The 21,103-nt window shown below is 35.2% G+C and overlaps 1 protein-coding gene across 16 annotated transcripts in view; it reads left to right on the top strand.

Annotated features, from left to right (window-relative positions):
- Window positions 1-20,294, top strand: part of C2CD5 (C2 calcium dependent domain containing 5) — a 94,969-nt gene extending 74,675 nt beyond the window's left edge. For 11 of the 16 annotated variants that reach the window (XM_050750098.1, XM_050750095.1, XM_050750093.1 and 8 more), the window contains 5 exons: window positions 9,367-9,417; window positions 10,323-10,424; window positions 11,761-11,951; window positions 14,873-15,019; window positions 18,995-20,294. In XM_050750098.1, coding sequence (XP_050606055.1) covers window positions 9,367-9,417; window positions 10,323-10,424; window positions 11,761-11,951; window positions 14,873-15,019; window positions 18,995-19,126 — 623 coding nt within the window. In that variant the 3' untranslated portion in view covers window positions 19,127-20,294. The remainder of the gene's footprint in view (window positions 1-9,366; window positions 9,418-10,322; window positions 10,425-11,760; window positions 11,952-14,872; window positions 15,020-18,994) is intronic. The other 5 variants (XM_050750104.1, XM_050750103.1, XM_050750105.1 and 2 more) reach the window with 3 other exon arrangements.
- Window positions 20,295-21,103: the final 809 nt, after the last annotated feature.

Genomic DNA, 21,103 nt, shown 5'->3' with positions numbered 1-21,103 from the left:
AAGATGAAAAATAAGCTGCTTCCAGATTCTGAACTTTGTAACGTGGTAACTGTGATCCTTTTTCCTTTCTGTCATCACCTAAAATTCTGATTTAGAACTCCATAGAGAATTGTAGCATATCTCAATATCCTTGAAAGAATAGAGAGGAAAAATCAAATTCAAAGGGAATGTGAGTTCAGATTTATGAATTAAATACAGCCTCCAGGCAGAAAGCAGAACTGTCAAGAGTCTTCCTTGGGCCAGGCCTGTTGGCTCATACCTGTAATCCCAGCACTTTGAGAGGCTGAGGCGAGAACATTGCTTGAATCCAGGAGTTTAAGACCAGCCTGGGCAACATAGTGAGACCCCAACTCTACAAAAAATAAATAATTAGCTGCATGTGGTGGTGTACACCTGTGATCCTAGCTACGAGGGAGGATGAGGTGGGAGGATTGCTTGATCCCAGGAGGTTAAGGCTACAGTGAGCTGTGATTGTGCCACAGTACTCCAGCCTGGGAGATAGGGGGAGACCCTCTCTCAAAAAGAAGAAAAGTCTTTCTTGAACTCACTATACAGCAAGTTTTTTTTTTTTTTCTTTAACATCTACTTTATACAGAAATTTGTTTTTGTTCATGGTTAGTTCCATATCACTTCTAGGTATAATTTCATTTATCCTTACATCCTTACCCTGCAATAGGGGCCAAAAAAACCCCCCAAAAACAAAAAAACCTAAAACCTAATCAACAAAGGTTTGATTGATTGTTATTCTGTAGGAAAAGGTATTTGTGGACTTGGGGTCCCTGTTAACTCTGTTTTACTATATTGTTAATACCTACTGAATTTTGCAGAAGATTAGATTTAAGCTTTCTAAGTTTGACTTGTCTATAAAGACAACTTTCCACTTCTGCAGTAGCTTTCAAAATGTTTTCAAAGGAATTATAACTGGTGCTTATGTGATCGTTAGTATGTGGTATGCAAAATGATACTTTGTGAACTAAAAAACAAGAAAATAAGAATTTGAGTATAGTAAGTCCTATTTGAACAGTACCTAAAATATCTGCAACTCATTTTAGGGAGAATGGAGAGGGACCATGAGGTAGGTTGGAAAAGCAACTGACCTGTGTTTTTCTCTCAGTTCTGCTGTGGATTAGGTGTGAGAACTTGGACCAATTGCTTAACCTCTTTGAGCCTCAGCTCCTCATGTGTAAAATGTGAAAAGATTAAGATTCTCTCTAACCTTTAAAATTCCTTGGGTTTCTGTAGTTTATGGTTCTTCAATTATTAACATATTCCCATTTTTGAAAAGTAAATCAAAAGCTAAATTAGTCCTCAAGTCACACTGAGCTTCTGTAATTTACATGTGTTCAGCTGGGTGTGGTGACTCATACCTGTAATCCCAGCACTTTGGGAGGCTGAAGCAGGCGGATTGCTTGAGCCTAGGAGTCTCTTCTCTACAAAAAATACAAAAATTAGTCATGCATGGTGATGTGCCTGTGGTCCTAGCTACCGAGGAAGCTGGGTGGTAGAATCACCTGAACCCAGGGAGGTTGAGGCTACAGTAAGCTGTGATTGTGCCACTGCACTCCAGCCTGGGCGACAGAGTGACCCTGTCTCAAGAAAAAAAAATAAAATAAAATAAATAATGATTTCAAATAACTTTTAATCAATTAAACCAATAATTTTAATTTTAAATTCTGCTCCTCTGAACCATAGAGGTTTGTCAGAGGTACCTCATGGCCTTCCAGGAGGCAGGGTGAAAGGGAGCAGAGAAGGATGGGATTGAGGGTAGGTGTCTGGATCCCCTACTTTTCTGAAACAGCAGCTTTGATTCCATGTGTTTTTATATCCATCTTCCGTATGTGATTTCACTTGAAGAAAGGGTCTCAAAAAGTTTGAAAACCATTGATTGATCATGCCATCCTTTATTGTCATCATCATCATCATCAGACCATCACATCTAATACTAATATATGTAAAACTTTTTATACTAAGTGCTTAACTATAAAACCTATGTGCTTTTCCTTGAATATTGCATTGTAAAATCATCAGTAAACACTTAAAAGTATATCTGTACCTTTCTGTCAATATTTCTGTAGTTTTGTGAATTGTGGTTTATGTTCCATGCTTATTTATTGTCTTGTGCTTCCTCAAGTCTTTTCAGGAGGACATGGGCTAAATATAGTTTTTAAAGTTATCTCAAAATGTTTTGGAAAATTTGAGAGTAAGATAGGTTTTGAAAAGGCCTGAAAAATATAATAGAGTCTTAAAAATGGAGTAATCGAGTGTTGTAACATGACAGAAGGCAATGTCTGGAAAAATTTAAGCATTGCCATTTAGTGGAAATAGGCAGGAAGAGAGGAAGGTAAGAGTGTTAAGGATAAATGCTCAGAAGATTTGTCTGCTTTATAAAATATGCATCCATAAGAGGCTTAAAAGTCAATTACTAATGCTGATAAATAAAAGTATAGTTTTTAAATTGTTTTGTTAAGTTGAATAAGCTGATAGCTTTTTTTTTTTACTTTCAGTAACTTTGAATTCCAGTTTATATTTCATGTTTTTAATCACAAATAGGATGATTGTTAAAAATTTTTTATTTCCTTTTATATTGTCTAGGGGATTAGTCTAAGCATAGTGTGTTTATTAATACTTCCATCTTTTTACTTGTAGATAAACCTTTCATTGTCTTTTTGTGTTACTGAAAATGGGTGAATGTCATGTAAAGAAATGTTCAATAATGTGTATCTTATTTCACTGTGTAGAGTAAGCCTCGGCCTGAATTGTCCATCCATGTTCAATTTTTTCTTTCCATCATTTATTATATTTGGTTTTGTTTTTAAAGGTAACAAAGTAGTTTGATGTATGTCTCAAATTTATGGTTGATTTGGTGTTACCTTGCTGGTTATCTTGATTTTTCTGATTTGATATATTAACTGGTGCTGAGCTTAAATAATTTATTAAAGGATAGATGATATGATATCAACATAAATTATTTATGTTTATACAAGAGTGTGATATGAGAAAAATGATAGCTATAGCAAACTTTTAATACAATTTTCATGTTTTTTTCTCATCATTGATATCCAAACCTGAGTTTTTCTCTGAAATGATTTTCAAGAGACTTTAAAAATAATGTATGTATGGATGGATGGATAGATAGATAGATAGAAAAAAAGAATGAGCAAAATGGGGGGAGTCTGGGTTGAGGTAATCTGGGAGAAGAGTAAAAAAAATCGGCAAGATTTGTCTCATAGATTTCAGTTTATCTCAAGAATTTTATACATGTAATTTTTATAAAAGGTTAGCATATTACTTCAGAGAAATATCTAAAGGCTTACATCTTGAGCTATTAGTTGCTGTATTGTAAGGCTTAAGAACTTAGATTAGACAAGTGTGTATAAATCATATACCACTTTAAATATATTTCAAGTTCTTAAAAAAATATTACCTAAGGTAGGATAATAGTTTTCATAAAACACTGATCGTTTAAAAATTAAAAAGGTTTAATTAAGTCAATTTTAGTTTTAAATACCGTTGAGTGAAACTGTATAGAAGATATGTATATATTTTTAAATACCCATCTTGTTTCCTGCTTTCCTTTTGCTTTTACTAGAGTACTTTCCTCATGTTCAGTGGCATAAGCTATAGGCTAGCAGGAATACTCTATTCATTACATTAGCTGCTGACTGCTGTGGCAAGCATAGGTTAAAATTTGGATTTCAATATAAAAGAAAACAAGTTGGCTTATACCCACAATACATTGTACTTCAAAATTAGGTGTCTACATCAGAAGTTTTTTATTGTAGGCTAGAAGAGTTACTTTTTCTTTGTTAAACCAAATTAGATTTTTTTCTTTTTAGAGACAGTCTCTCTCACAGATTTGATTTTAAAATAGTTTAACTGTTTGAATTTAATGTCTTGCTCACATTATTTTAAACTAGCAATTAGAAGTGTACATTTGTAAAAAATACAGAAGTTATCTTTTACTTTTCCTACCAACTAATAGTTTGAATTCTTATGACTATATATAATTCCTTATACTAATTAAAAGCATTTTTATATATTAATAGTCCATTGCATGTCTGTTGTTACTATTTAAAAAAAAAATACATTTTGTCACTATGACCAAGTGTCAGCAACAATAAAATGCTGCTAAAATTCTTGATGTTATTGGATGGCCAAATAATCAATGGCAAGTTTTAAAAGGAAAGAGATGCTCGGGGGAAGAAAATGCAGAAACCAGAAACTAACTAGAGGAAAATGTGTGAAAAACTCATCCAAGAAATGGGAAGGAAGGAAGGAAAGGAAGGATGGAAAGGAAGGGAAGGGAAGGGAGGGGAGGGGAGGGAGAGGAGAAAGGAAAGGAAAGGTAAGGAAGGAAGGAAAAAAATTGATGGAGAAGTAGGAATAAAGAATCTTTGTCTCAGTAGCTTCTTCAAGGCAGCTTGAGGACAGTGAAATCCATGGTTAGAGGAAGAGGGAGTAAAAAGCAAAGAAAAATTGCATTGAGTTACTGACAGAAAACCGATTATGTGGAAGAGAAGCTATAAAAGATAGGAGTGAGAGGGGGATTGCATGCTTGGAAATGGAAGCAGGAAAATGTAAGAAGCAGATTGAAGAAGAAAGACAAGTGGTTTAGGATGTCGTACACCTTTAATTAGAAACTTAAATGACCCAAATAGGGAAGTTAATTGTCTTTGTTATCTAATATATGTACTACCGAGGTATCACAGTTGAATTTTTCCCTTGTAAACTGTCCAAATTGAAGCTAGTTTTATCTTTAGGTATGCCTTAGTAATTTGTAACTGTAATATGGCAGTTTCCTTATCAATTCATCAATATTTGAGTATTGTTATAGATCAGGTTGATACTGAATGTTTAGGTATATCATTTGTCTACCCCAGTCATGAAGTTAGATTTTATACTTATAAAGCATAACTTATCAATGCAGTATCGATTGATGGAAATTCCTAAAGAAACATAAAACCCAGGTTTGATCATAATAAAACTGAGAATGTTTAAATAGGAAAATAAAACATAAATTATAATGACTCTCAATTTTAATCTGCCAGAGAATCATTTGTAGTAACTGTAGTTAACTTTTGTAGTAACTAGTTAATCATTTATAGTAACTTTTTTAGTTTTAATAATTTTTAAAAGACATTCAGATAAGATTTTCTCAAATATTTTTTAATTATTTAGAGCAAAGATGATCTGTAAATTCTAATGATATAAAGTGGGTAGTCAAAAAAGGTACTGATCAGTATAGAAATTTATTACTGTATTTATCTTTGTTTGGTACTACTGTGACAAAACACTTGAGACTGTGTAATTTATAAAGAACAGGCATTTATTGGCTCTCAGTTTTGGAGGTTGGAAGTCCAATATCAAGGTACCAGCATCTGGCTGGGGCCTTCTTGCTGCGTTATCACAGGGCAGAAGGGCAAAAAGAGAGCACGAGGAGGTCAAACCTCCCTTTTTATAATGGCACTAATCCCATCCACGAGGGTGGAGATCTGGCCTAATCAGGCCTTAAGTGTCCTACTTTTTTTTTTTCTTTCTTTTTCTTTTTTTTTTTTTTTTGAGATGGAGTCTCCCTCTGTCGCGAAGGTTGGAGTGCAGAGGCACAATCTCAGTTCACTGCAACCTTTGCCTCCCGGGTTCAAGTGATTCTCCTGCCTCAGCCTCCCAAGTAGCTGGGATTATAGGTGCCTGCCACCATGCCTGGCTAATTTTTTTTTTTTTTTTTGTATTTTTAGTAGAGAGAGGGTTTCACCATATTGACCAGGCTGGTCTCGAACTCCTGACCTCAAGTGATCCACCTGCCTTGGCCTTCCAAAGTGCTGGGATTACAGGCATGAGCCACCGTCCGGCCTTTTTTTTTTTTGAGACAGGGTGTCACACTGTCCCCCACGCTGGAGTGCAGTGCTGCGATCTTGGCTCACTGCAGCCTTTACCTCCTGGGCTCAAGCGATCCTCCCACCTCAGCCTCCTGAGTAGCTGGGACCACTAGCACCCCCTCGCCTTTCTAATGTTTATATTTTATCGTAGTGATGGGGTTTCAACATGTTGCCCAGGCTGGCCTTGAGCTCCTGAGCTCAACGTACCTGCCCACTTCAGTTTCCCAAATTGCTGGGATTACAGGTACACTGCCCCTGGCCAGAATGTTCTACTTCTTAGTACTGTTACAATGACAGTTAAATTTCAACGAGTTTTGGAGGGCACATACATTCAAATAATTACTGCAGCTAACAAATACCTTTGCCATTGATTACGACAAGTTATTTAGAAGACTGGAAAAGTCTCAGACTTTAGATGCACTGGAGATTGTCTGTTTGAGGGAGGAAGAATCATTTTTGTCAATAATATGCTCATTTCCACTAAATTGCTTTCAACCTGGGTTAGTTTCCGTCTCACACCACTAGACACAGGGCTTGTTAAATATTGCTAGAGTGCACTAGGGGAATAATAAACCATAGCCCTGTTTTGCTTTGCTAAGTTTCTAGGGTCATTTATTTGGGGCTTGCAGGGTTATCACTTAATGGTGACTTTAAAAAAAATGCAAAATAATCTTCTTCTTGTATTAAATGGGAAACCAAATTATAAGAGAAGTGGACTGTTTTGTGGCTTGAGACTCTGCAGCTAGAAGGGAGATCTGACATGAAAAGCATTTGTTTCAGACTCTTCCATATAGATCTACAAATGGCACACAAGTGAGCACAACTCAACAAAGTCTGAAAGACTTGAGGAGATTTCTACCCTTGAATAATGAAATATGTTGTTTTTAAATTAGTATTAGCCTAGATATTGCATATTGTTTTATTTCTTTTAAATCAGAACTCCCAGTTTGTCAGTGAGCCAGACTGCATGTATCTGCAGTACCTTCTCTTTTGAAAAGCCTATCACCTGAGAAGCCAAACTCTGATCAGGGAGTTTGAGGTCATCAGACATTTGAGGTATTCAAACCAGTCCAAGGTGCTGATGTCTATCTGCTGCTGGGACCAGCTGGCCTTGGGCCTCTTGGGCCTTTTTTTTCTGGGAGAAAAATTAAGATAGCAAGCATGTTAAAAGATGAACCTGCTCTCCCTAAGTGAAATCAAAATCTTCTCCCTTAAAAACTTTGGTTTTCAGATTTTTATTCAGATACATTCATATTTGAGGGCAGGGAATAAACATTTTCCCTCCCTTTTTTCCCTCTTCACCCTTTATAAATTTTGTGGGGTAAAAGTAATACATGTATATCGCGAAAAATTCAAATACTACAAAAATCATATAGTCCAGAATAAAGCTCCCTTCTCCATTTTCTTCCCCAAGAGGCAACTACTTTTAACAGTTTGCTGTCTGTCTTTCAAAGATACTCTATTCATCCTTTTTAAAAAACACAAGTATTTTACATATCATTGTGTACCTTGTTTTTTCCACTTGATATTAGAGATGGGAACAGATACTTAATACATACTCAGGTAAGCTCTTTCTTTGTACATTTGCCATTAAAATATACGCAGTTCCTACTAGGGAATTCGATATTACTCAGATAATATCAAGGTATACAAAATATTTTAGTTTTAGTGATTTTTCAGAAATTTTTAAGCCATTCCTCTTTCCCCTGCAGTTTAAAAAAATGCACGGAATTCCTAATACCAGCTATATGTTCTGTAATTCTACACCAACCAAATCTATACTGCACAAGACATATGAGAGCCTCAGGACCCTCTCGGGATATGTAAGTTAGGGGTAGGACAGTTGGTGTCCCAGTCTCTCCATTGAGTCTATTTCTGTGCTGAGTGTCCCTGCAGATCAGGTAAGCCTCTGAGTGTCAGCTCTGTGCTGGTCTTTCTGTAGGTCTCATCTCCTAGACTTCCAAAGTCCCTCAAGATCCTGAATCAGGAGGACTTTTCCTATCTAGATCTCCAGTCAGCGAGCATGATGGTCAGGGCATGTCCACAGCGTGGTATCCTCACAGGCCTTTCGTGAACTCCACCTGGTGATCCCTTTTATTTATCAGCTCTGTATATGCTGCAGTATTAGCTAGTGGTCAATTGCTTTATAAAAACTGTGGGCCAGGTGTGGTGGCTCACACCTATAATCCCACCACTTTGGGAGGCCGAGGCAGGCGGATTACCTGAGGTCAGGAGTTCGAGACCAGCCTGGCCAACATGGTAAAACCCATCTCTACTAAAAATATAAAAAAATTAGCCGGGTGTGGTGGTGGGCGCCTGTAATCCCAACTACTTGGGAGGCTGAGGCCGGAGAATCACTTGAATCTGGGAGGTGGAGGTTGCAGTGAGCTGAGACCGTGCCACTACCCTCCCACCTGGGCAACAAGACTAGAAGTCCGTCTCAAAAAAAAAAAAATTGTGTTGGCGGGTCATGGTGAGATACTTGCATTGGATTTTCAATTAGCAGCAATATTCTATGGTAGAAACATTCTGTACAAATAATGTTTTGAAAAGTTTTTTAAATTAATTTCAGCATGTTATCAAATCAACACATTAAGTAGAAATTAAAAAATTGTATCTATCAATTTATCTATACTTAAACTGGCCAACCGAAATTATTCTCAGTGCTTTTCATGAGTTATTTCTAAATTGGCAACACTATTCTTTTAGTTGTAAAATTCTTTCAAACAAAACTTTAAATATTCTAATGTGGGTAGAACATGAGCATTAAAAATTATGAAGTTTTTTTATAGTGCTATTTAAATTTGTACAATACCTTAAATACCTGTAATAAAAAATATCAGAGAAAATTCTGGATGCTACTGTTATGAGGTTACTGGAAAGGGAGTGATACTGCCTGGGATTCCTAGTTATCTCTGTGATAACTCATTTTTTAGTTTTGCAAAGTCTTGATACCACCAGAGGGAGCTGTTGATATCGAAGTCCTTGAATGAAGAAGGTGGTGGTGAGGAGAGTTAAGACTAGGGAGCAGCTTATGCTGATCTATGAAGCATAATCATTATCTTGTCTGTAATTTTTAATCTTACAGGCTCTCCCCCACAGCAAACATTTCCCCTCTATGTTTCATTTCAGCTATTCTTCCCAACACATTGGCCCTTTTCTCTGCCTGGTCTCACATCCTGCTTTCATCATACTCACATTTGTTACTATGTTTATATTTTCTTGTGACTATGAAGTTTCTGAAACTTTTTTTGTGTTATAGTAAGCAAGTAGTCTCCTTTGGCATGGTATTTATGAACTGAGCTAGTTTTCATGTGTCAATAGAAACTGCATTTTAAACCTAAATGCTTTTATTTGGTTTGCTTTTGCAATGAAGCCATAAAGATTTCCTCCTATTCTTCTGGCTTATAGAGGTATTAACAAATAACAAAGAAGAGGTACTGGCTTGTACTTAGCATCCGAGCTAATGTTGTTCATATTGTCTTATTAGAACACCTGGAGAGTGCAAGTTCTAACTCAGGTATACCAGCTGCACAGAGAGGTGAGTTTGTCTAATTAAGCAAATAGTCACCAAAGGTGTAAAATTCTAGTTTGGTGGTGCATGAAATTATAGACATCAAAGAAATGCACTGGACAATATGGCATAGACACCAAAATCTGGCTTTCTTTTTTTTTTTTTTTTTGTAGGTAGAATATGTTCTTTTAAAAAACATCAATTAAACTAATATTTAAATTTTTTAGTATGTTAATGGTTTCCCAGTTTCTAAGCATAAAATTTTAGCTCCTTAAAATTTCTTCCCAGCTTAGCAGTAGTAAAAGTTATTCTTTTAAAAAGGGGGAACTTGTGAGGCTCACACCTGCCCCAACCCCGTATTATCAGAGGCTTCATTGCCCAAAATCAGACATGGAAACAAAACATTAACAAAAATGGCCCTTTGGTTTTCCTCTTACTGACTGTAGAAGATATTTTAATAACAGATAAGTCAACTAGTAACTTTTTAAAATGTGTTCTTCAACATTTGATTCTCTCTTTTTTTAAATTTTAGGGTAAAACTAGGGAAATGAATTATTCACAAAGTTTTGATTATAAAATAGGAACAACTGAAATATTATAAATTAAGAAGAGTAGGAAATAAAGTTAGTTAAAATGCAGTATGTGGTCCTTTCACTGATATTTATGTTAGACCCCAATCAGGCTCTCCCTAAGAGACCACATAACTATGACATCACCAAAAATGCTCAGCCTGCTAACTGAGAACTTGGTTTTGGACAAATCAGTGTCTAAAGCTTGACTCTTTACTCTCTCTCTTATCTGACTTGAAAAGGACCGTTCTTTTTCTGAGTTACAGTTAAATTACATCATCGAAAGGAGTGTTAAGACGAGTAAGAGACATCATCCATATTTTTTTCTTTGTTTTTTCTTTTGTTTTCTGTCTGTGTTTTCAGCAACGTCAGTTGATTACAGTTCCTTTGCAGACAGATGCAGCAGCTGGATAGAGCTCATTAAACTGAAAGCTCAGACCATAAGGCGTGGATCAATTAAGACAAGTAGGCGGATGTTTCTACCACATTATGATAATCTGAGAAACATATCCCTGATTTCCCAGTGGTAAAAGCTAGACCTTACTACCCAGTAATAACATTGCCAATCCATCATGTATTAGAGTGTGAAAGCTGCAGACTCTAAGGGTCATTTAGGAAAAGCTTTTGAAAGGCCTTTAGATTTATTAGTTTTACCTATAGAATTGTGTTTTTAAAATTTTCCTTTTTGTGCAGGCATTTTTAAAAGTATATAAATAGATATTATATTGTTCTAGTTGAAAATAAATTACCAACTCTCTTATTGAAGAGACATTCTTCCAGGACCCAAGGTACTATTTAGTATGTGGCATCTGTTGGTTTATTAAGTGTGATATGCAGAGGGCTAAACGAATAAAGAATTTCTGGAGAGAAAGTAGTTATTACCTTACTGCTAGAATCAGAATCATTACTTATATGTTATCTTTACCCCATGTGTTTTGGTAAATTTTGAGGTAAATGTATTTGAGTAAAAGAGCTTACCGTACATTAGAAGGGGAAAAAACTACATTTCACAGGAAATAACATAGGATGTGAAACCAGCCAGATCTGGTTCTGAATCCTAGAAGTGCCATTTTAATAGCTATCAGACCTTGGGCAAGTTACTTAACTTCTCTAAGCTTCCATTTCCTCATGCATGAAATGGGGATGATGATGATAGCCTATGTTTCTGGGTTGTTGTAAGGATTAGATATATATATGTCTGTCTTATGGCAGTTATTTAATAAGTGGTAGCTATTGGTTTTTTTTTTTTTTTTTTAACTTTATAAACAACCAGCTTTTAGCTAGCAGAGGTCATTGTGTTAAGCTTTTAAAACTATGAGTTGGTTTTCAAAAAGGTTTGGAAAAAGCAAATATCTTACAATTAGATAACATAAGGTTTATCTACAAGTTGACAATGATGAAGTCGTCTGAAAAAGATGGAAAAATTGCGCTGGGAAATATAACAACTTTCACACTCTCCTTGTAATAATTTGTTCCTACAGCAGATAATTTTAATGCTCTGCCGCTTTTTCTTTTTCTTCACTTTATAACCAATCATTGTGTGTGTAGCTATACTGCATCAACATTTTCTTTTGCAGGAATGCCATTTTTCTTCCAAAAGAATTCCATTCCAGCATTTCCTCTCATGTTTTTCTGTCTCTCTTTTTTAATTGCATGCAGTGCATGATAATTTCTTTTCTTTCATGACATGGCTTAGCCTCACAGACAGCTGAATGTTGTCACCACTTATTTGGAAACCTCAGGGAATAATTGTGTTACCAGCGTCTGTTCTGAATATTTTCTCCTCTTTCTCCAATTTTAGCCGTGACAGTTGAAAAAGCAAGTCCAGTGGGTGATGGAAATTTCCGGAATCGTTCTGCTCCACCTTGTGCAAATTCCACAGTTGGGGTTGTTAAGATGACACCTCTTTCTTTTATTCCTGGAGCAAAAATAACTAAGTATCTTGGGATAATTAACATGTTTTTTATTCGAGAGACTACTTCTCTTCGGGAGGTAATTTTATAGAAGTTATTTCATTGTTTTTTTGAGTTTTCTCTGATTGAAGATTTAGTAACAAAACCAAACAAGTTTCAAATTGTTATGTTTTGCCAAAAATAACTTACAAATATTTATTTATATTTTAATAATTTATCTGGATTGAGTCTAGAGTTTATTTCATTTAGCAGCTAGGATTATCACAAGAATTGTGTTAGTTTTAAACCTATTTATTGTTAAAAATCTTAGAACCTTATCATATAGTAAATAAAACAAATATCTGTGTTCAAATAGAGGTTTAAAATAGCCCTGAAAGAACAGCTTCATTTTCTCAGTAATTTAGCAACTTTTGACAGATCACATTTAGAAATAATAGAGGACTCTATTATGGATATATGTCTAAAGAGATACTTTATGTAATTTAGCTCTGCTGTTTCTTCCTACTGAGAAAGGAATGAAGCTGCTCATCTTTTACTCTCTCCATTAGTGTATGAGGATGACATTTCTTCAATCTTATCTCACACTGAGTATCATTAAACTTTAATTTGGTTTTTAAATAACAAGTTGTAATATTTTACTTGATGTGGAAAAAGTTCAGAATCAGAGTCAGCCTGTTATATCTTTTATAACACAGGAATTTAAACTTAAAAAAATTATATAATGTCATATGTTAAGGAACAGGGGCTACCAAGCAAATTAATATTGTGAATAGGGAAATTTTTTAATTACTGAAGTGTGACGTCCAATAATCTTTTCAAATTTTACTTTAGCTGCAGTTTGTATTTTTAAAAAGTATATTCATTATAAAGACGAATAAGGCACACTTAGCTGTGCCCTTTTTCACCAGCAGTGTTTCTATACTTTCTTAGGAATAACAGCCTGCACGCTATCTTTAATAACATACCATCCTGCGCCTAGCACAGTAGCTGGCACAGAGTAAACACAATATGTTTTTGTGTAAATGAATGAATAGCTTCTGACAGATTATTTAATTACTTAGATGGATGTTTTCTTTGAGGTAAATTAGGCCAGGCATGGTGGCTCACGCCTGTAATCTCACCACTTTGGGAGGCCGAGGCGGGTAGATTGCTTGAGGCCAGCAGTTCGAGACCAGCCTGGCCAACATGACAAAACCCCTTCTCTACTAAAAATAGAAAAATTAGCCAGGCGTGGTGTCACATGCCTGTAATCCCAGCTGCTCGGGAGGCTGAGGTACAAGAATTGCTTGAACATGAGAGGTGGAGGTTGCAGTGAGCTGAGATTGCACCATTGCACTCCAGCCTAGGTGACAGAGTGAGACTCTCTCCTCCCCCAAAAAAAGATAAATTAGTTTTTATATCACTCTTAATTATGTTAAGATGAAAAATAAACTATCAAGATATTCTCAAAAACCTTTTGATAGAGAATTAAAATAGATGATACTTCTCTACATCCATTTACATTTGACAAAGATTTGGTGCGAAAAGCTGGCATGTATTATGAATTAACCTTTCTACTTGCTCTTGGTAGCACATGGATATTATACTATTTTGAATCCATAAAATTTTATTTCCTAAGCCTTCTTGATACTTAAGCTCCCATACCTCAAAATGTTGCTTCTTGGTGGATTTTCCATCAACAGAAACTTATAATATTAACTGTGTAGCACAATATTCCAAATGTGTTAATTGCCTGAGTTGTTTCCTTACAGTTAATTAATATTTTTTAAATTAATCCTCTACAGAGCTACTGTGTCATCAGAATTTTTTGATTTAATAAACAGGAGGAAATTGATAAAAGTCAAAGAAAAATATACTGAACTATGATTGAGTTGGAGGCAGGCTGAAGCAACTCCCTTAATTCCTTAACGACAAAAAGAGATATCTTTACAAAACTGTATGTAGTATCCTCAGGCTTTTCAGAAAGATGGATTTTTCCCCTTCCAGTTTAAAGTTGGAAATTTCCTCCTAGACTGTAAATAAGTACAATAGAATTTGTGGAAACCTAGGTTGAAAAGCATTTTAAGCTATTGACTAGCCTTTGATTTCTGTTTTCCTTGTTTTTGAATATGGAAAAAGTACCCTGAACTACTGGATTTTATTTCCTAACAGTTATGTATAGAATTCTTATTATATGCACCTGTTGAACTAGATGTTAGCATATAGTTGTATGCAAAACAGATACAGTCCCTGACCTAATGGAACTTACAATCTAGTAGAACTGGAGCATGGTAGACAAAAACAAATAATCATATAATTAGTATCTAATTACTAGGGAGAGTAAGTAATATAAAGAAATTGAACAGAGGCTATCAGAGAATGTAACAGAGGAATTCAACTTATAGTTCACAGTCAGAGAAGGTATCTCTGAAGACATTATAGGTAAATTGGGACCAAGGAGTGAATGAGTTGTTCTGTGGAAAAAACAAAAAAAACCTGAGTGAAAAGTCTTCAGGAGCAACATGTGCCAGTGAGCCTGAGGTAGGAAAAGTGCTTGTGCATTTGAGAAACTGAAAAAAAGGCAAGTTTGATTGAACATGGTTCAGGTTCAGAATGAGAGATATGGATAGCAGGTAAGTTTTATTGTTTAGGCTTATCATCAATTTGTTTTAATGATGATGAGCATGATTTAATGGAGATGTTGAAGGTGGAGGCACAATTTGAATTCTTGCCCTGCCATTTACTTACTAGCTGTTTGATCATAGCTAGTCATGGGCAAGTTACAAATTCTCCGGGCTTCAGTTTTATCATCTGTAAAGTAAATATAGTAAATCCTTGCCTGGACATGTGTTCAGTCAAGTTTGTTCATTCAGTAAATCCCCATTGTGAGGGAAGTTTAAGTTATTTGGTATATTAAGATAATTTAGGATGTTTTAATATATATTCTTTGACATTTTGCATATATTCCTATATCCATACACATGTATCTATGGTATGATTTTCCTGTGTGTTATTATTTAGGAAGGAGGAGTCAGTGGTTTTCTCCATGCTTTTATTGCTGAAGTGTTTGCAATGGTGAGAGCTCATGTTGCTGCGTTAGGAGGGAATGCTGTTGTCTCCTACATAATGAAGCAGTGTGTCTTCATGGAGAATCCAAATAAAAACCAGGTAAGATGCAGTTAAAAATTCCTGATTGGCGGGAACCTGAGAATTTCTTCCATGGCTTCCTACCCCTAACCCCCTCCAAAAGAGAATTGCTCTTTAGAACCCTTTGAGTCTAGATGTGTAAGACATTTTAATGAATTTCTTAATAACCATGGTCATACATAGTCACAAGTCAATACATGCTATTTCGGTATTTCAGGTAACTAGGTATTATTATTAATCACGTCTGGAATTTGTCCTCCTGAGTTACTGTCTCCACCCTCTTTTTGGTAAGTGTTTGGAATACAGTGATAGCTAACTGAGGAGAGCTAAAGATGTCCTTTAGTTTGGACTATGATGCTGTCCAGTTTTAGCTGCCTTACTAATGAAGAGTATATCATAGTGAGACCAAAGTGCTTGCTTATTTCTAATAAGTAGTGTATTCTGTTAATGGGGATGAAAGCAGTTAGTTTAAATCTTAAAATAAATTTCTAAATTTTGTGTTAAGATAATAACTCACTTAAAATTGTTAAAATTTTTAAAAAATTAATTAACTATACTAAATAGTGTGAAATACCTTAAACGCAGTTCTTCCCAACCTGCTTCTCTTGGCACACATCAAAAATCCTATTTCTGTGGTCCACTGGTATACTGTGGTAAATGCATGAAGCTGTATGTGGCTGCTGGTAATTGGCCCTGGGTTTCTGACCCAGGTTACTCCCCTGAGAGCAGAGGGGATCAATATCTTGGCAGACACAGAGCTTAAGAAGCTCTAATATAGACTAATTACTTATCATCTAAGCAGGAGTAAAAATGAATAGATGTGTGTGTATATATATATTTTTTGCCCTACCTGTACATCTGGATAATTGTAACCAAAGACAAATCATTTAAATTCTTAGTATCATTGTTTTTTTCATTAATAAAATTATCTTACAGTGAAAGTGAGTTGTTGTCATAAATATAAAAGCAGTTTGATAAGACATTATGGAAATGCAAAATTGTTTTAGCTTTATTTAAGAGATAGGGTTTTGCCATATTACCCAGTCTAAACTCGAACTCCTGAGCTCAAGCGATCTTCCCATCTCAGCTTCCCTAGTGGCTGGGACTACTGGCACATGGCACCACACCTGACTGGTTTTAGTTTTATTTTGAAGTCATGAAGTTTAATCAATTTCTTCAGAAGGGTACTTCATTTACTAAGTTCTTTTCAGGTTTTCTTGATAGTTTACACATTTTCATAACTCATGGTATGTTAAACTTCATTAAGAAGATGTTGAAGAAAAATAGTGATAAACAAAACTATGAGACAACCTTCTGATAAATTTTGGCAATGGCTAAGGCACGTTAGAGGGAGAAGGGAAGTTATGAAACATCCTAGGAGGATTTTTGGTAGATAATTGGGGCATATCTAAAGCTCAGTGAGGCTACTGCAGTTCTGGATTTGCAACCAGCTTATTGATAAGATCTGGAGTGAAGGAGATGGTGTGGAGTGGTCAAAAGGGGTACATGGGGAGAAGAAAGATTGAGAAAGGAACAGTGAGAAAGGCAGAAGGAAAACCAGGAGCGCTGAGAACTACCTATACACAGATCATTTGAAAGTGGAAGTAGAATGGAAACCAGGCACATCCTGAGCAGGAGTGTTTGATACAATTTGGTATTATCTGGTCATAAAGAAAGCATCTATTAGATCTTGAAATTATATTCAACTGGGTACTTCTTTGTAATAATTTATTTGATATAAGAGGATTTTCCCTAGTTTAAGAATCCTTTTTTGCTTCATTACTTTGTATTTGAGAATGAGATTTGTAGTTTTGGGTTTTTCCCAGTGTTAAATTTATACAACTTGTTCACTGACTTAATTAGCACCTTAACAAATGCCTCAAAATCAGCTTATCCAGAACAAAACTTCTATCTGTGCCTCAGTTTTCTCATCTATGACATTGGGATAAAAATTGGGGAAATCATGAGTTAATATATGTAATGTGCTTTGTGCCTGGTGGATAGTAAGCACTGTAAAGGTTGTTACTATTATCTTTTAAATGTTTGTCTTCAATGATTTCTCACAAGACAAAGTCATGCTTCTTAATATGTCCTACAAGGTCTTCCACGTTCTCAGGTCTTCTACCTTTTCAGACTCATCTGTTGCCCCCCTCACCTCTCCTAACATACCCAAGACGTAGATTGAATTGTTTGGTTTTCCAAATGAACTGTGCTTTTTTTTTTCTCCCATTTCTGGTACTTTGTAGTGTTGATATTAACTCCATTTTGTAGGTGAAAAAACTGAGGGTTAAAAAACTTAAGTTTGGTTTGAGGCTATAAATAGAAAAGCTAGAATATACCCAGATTTTCCACCACCAGCCCTCTTCCTCTGTACCTAAATGATAACTATCAACGGCTGATTACCACTGAGGTGCACACATCATATCAGGTGCCATGATTTATGTCATTAGCTTCTGCCCCCACTTTTATGTGAGATCTTGCATGTACACAAAAAATGTAGAGAACTGCACACAGACATTCTTACAACCCGCAGCTTAAGAAATAAAGTCTTAAAAATATGGTTGAAGCCTCAGTGGGCCTATTTCCTCTTCATACTGAATGAACTATCTTAATTTTGTCATTCCTATGCATGCTTTTATATCTTAAAAAAATTAATTGTAGTCTTATTTTGTATCTAAAATGTTTTAATATATTTTTGAATAGGTAGTACATGATTAAAAATTCAAAAAGGTATGAATGGAAAAGTCTCTCCTTGTCTGCTATTCCAGCCAGTCAGTTTTCCTCCCCACATGCAACCCAATTTTTCTTTTTGGTAACTTCTAGAGATGTAACACTCCAAACTATGTAACCAGAGAGATTTTATACATACAAGCAAATATATATTCTTTTATTTTCCGGTTTAATATAAGTGATAGCTTTACAGTACATACTGCTTCTCAGCTTGCTCTTTCAGCTGATTTTTCTTGGCAAGGTTTTCATTTCAGGACATAAAGATTACCTTTATGTTTGTTAGAACGACATAACACTCCATGGTATATGTCGATCGGAATTTCTTTAATTAGTCCCCTACTGATAAACATTTAGGTTGTTTTCAGTAAATGTTGTGCTAATACATACAGTGCTACAAAAACAATGTGATACATAAGTGATTAGCACAAGTGTGAGCATCTCTGTAGGGAAAATTTCTTAAAACAGAATTGCTAGGTCAAAAGTAGTACCTTTGTAATTTTCATGGAGATTTCCAAAGTTCCCCTTCATTGAGATATTTTGCACTTTATATAAATATATAAGGATATATATAGTTATGTAAATGATTTTATATTGTATATGTCATTTTGCAAATTGCTTTTGTTAATTCATCATAATATTTACCCATATTGATTGAGCTTTAGGTCATTTTTCACTTCCATATAGTATTTCAGATATGAATATTCCACAGTTTATTTTCATTTCCCTTTTGATGGGCATTTAGTTTGTTTCTAGTGTTTTGCTAAACATGATGCAGTGAAAAGTCACTTATTAATCTTTGTTGCATACATGTCCAAGATTTCTCTAGGGAACACATATACATGGATTTAATGGATCATGCAGTGTGTTCTTTTTCTGCTTTAGGAGATGGTTCTTTTCAGGATGGTTGCACTTCCCACTGCAGTGTTAAGTATGTTGCTGTTGTCCCGTGTCTTTGTTAACACTTGGTAACATCCAACTTTTACATTTTTTGCCAATATATATGAAGTGGTGTCTCGTCGTCATTTTAATTATGTATCTCTAATAGAGGGCTTGAATATGTTTTCATATGTTCACAGGAGCTCCTTGAGTTTTCTTTCCTGTGAATTGCCCTCTTGCCCTTTTCTCATTTTTCTGTTGGATTGTCTATCTTTATCCTAAAATTTAGAAGCCTGTGCTTTTTTGGCTGTACAGCACTGCCCCTTGTGTAACAGAAGAGTATGAATGTGTTGAGTATAACTGAACCTGTCCTGTTTATTGTTCTTATAGGCACAGTGTCTTATAAATGTAAGTGGTGATGCAGTGGTTTTTGTTCGTGAATCTGACTTAGAAGTGGTGTCATCTCAGCAACCTACTACCAACTGCCAGTCATCATGTACTGAAGGCGAAGTTACAACCTGAGGAAAATTAGGAAAAAAGAGTTCAACTAAATGAAATTCATCAATCTCTGTTATTTTGTCATTATCTTCTTAGACTTAAAATTGAACTTGAGATAAATAAGGAAGAATTGAGTAGATTTTATTTGCCTGGAGTCTTTTGGAGGCATGAGAATTTTCTAATCTTGACATTTTGTTTGCCTGTTCTAGACAGGCCCTGTGGGATCTTGACCCTTCAGTAAGTTAAGATAAATTTTTAAAAGAACTGTAGCAATGATGGAACCTTTGTAATTTATGTTGATTTTAATAAAATCATAATTTAAAAAATGAAATGGGAAGATTGTCAGGAAATTAGGATAGCTACTGTAGTGTAATTTAGAAAAACTAAGCAAGAGATTCTCCAATTGTTAGTGAGTAAGCAGTCTGATTTGAGAAATGTGTGGGGACAACGGAGAAAAGTTTTCAAAAAACTGCTATGTAGATTTCTGAATGTGTTTTATTTTGATGAGGAATTTGGTAACAACTGAAAGGGAAAAGTGCTTCAGCCATCTTTTGAAAACAAGTTAAAATTCTGGAACTTGTATCTGTAATACATCCTAACTCCTATAAAAGAAAATAATCTGTCATAGCTGGTGTCCTTTCACTGAAAGTTTTAATACTGTCTCTAAGGAGAGAGGAAAAGATTATTATATAATTTTATAGCTGGCAATATTTGAGTTAGTATTCGGCTAAAAGAGACTTGACTTCAACTGGGATGAAAATGTCAGTGAATTTTGTTGAAGTAGTAAAAATACAGGTGACTTAGTAGAAACATAAAATTATTTTCTAATAAGATAATATTGCACTCCTACCAAATAAACAAGATTTTAGTAATATCTGAGGGATTTTTGATGGTGAGTTAGACTGTATTTAGCATAGAATTTGGAAATGTAACTTGAATGTAAATAGGCTGCAAAATGTTGAATGTATACATAGAAAGACTTCTTCTGTCGATGCCAAATACCTGTTGTAAATGAACCTTAAATATTACATTCCTCCTTTGCACAGTAATATTTCTTTATAACACTTACGATTTTTCCTCCCAGGACAACAAACGGCCCTTAAGAGTCATTTCTTTGTTATCACAGGTGTCAATATTTTTCTGTATTTTGTTTATAATTTTATTTTTTAAATAAAAAGTTTATAAAAATAAACTGGAATATTCCTAAATCTCTTTTTTACTTCCTTCATATACCACTGTCAGTTTTCTGAATCACTTTCTATCTGATCATCTCCATTCATTTCTTCAGTCAACAAACATCTATTGAGCACCTATTAAATGCAAGGCCCTGGCCTTAATTTTGGAAGGGGTGTGTGTTTGCAATTTTGGCTCTTTTATTGTTTCAGGTTAGGTAGGTATTCATTCAACAACTATTAAATGCCTGCTAGATGGTAGGGCACAGTTTTAGGCAGTGAATGAAACACAAAAGTTCTTCCTCTCATAGAGCTTAAAGTCAGTGTTTACACAGGTAAGTAATTTGTAAGATGTGGTAGTGCAGTATTTTAATAATTGCTAATATTTATTGAATGCTTACTGTGGGCAGCCAGTCTAATAAAGATGTTTTCGTATTAACTCTTTTAATCCTTATGGAAACCTTATTGTTAAGCACCAGTTTATAGTTGAGGAAGCAGAATTGAGAGTTTACGTGAGTTGCCCCAAAGACAGTAAATAGCAGCCAAGATTCAAGCACAGGCAACTTGGCTCTAAAACCTACACTAGTAAGTGAGAAAATGTGAGTGTAGCTTGAAATAGAGGTACTTCCCAAAGGAGACAGTATTTTAGCTCAAGTCAGGAAAAGTAGCTCACTGGAATTTGGTATTCCCAGTTTATTCATCCATCCATCCATTCGTCCAGCCATTTGTCCGTCGAGCAGCTGTTCAGTGATTGCATAGTGTGCTCCAGAGTCTTTTCTAGGCAAAGGAATAATACAGCCATTGCTAATTGGCTGTTTTGTGCCATGTC

Source organism: Macaca thibetana, chromosome 11 (genome assembly GCF_024542745.1).
Source record: "Macaca thibetana thibetana isolate TM-01 chromosome 11, ASM2454274v1, whole genome shotgun sequence".
Taxonomy (NCBI): domain Eukaryota; kingdom Metazoa; phylum Chordata; class Mammalia; order Primates; family Cercopithecidae; genus Macaca; species Macaca thibetana.
Note: the sequence above shows the minus strand (reverse complement) of the source record. Positions and strands in the feature narration are given on the sequence as shown.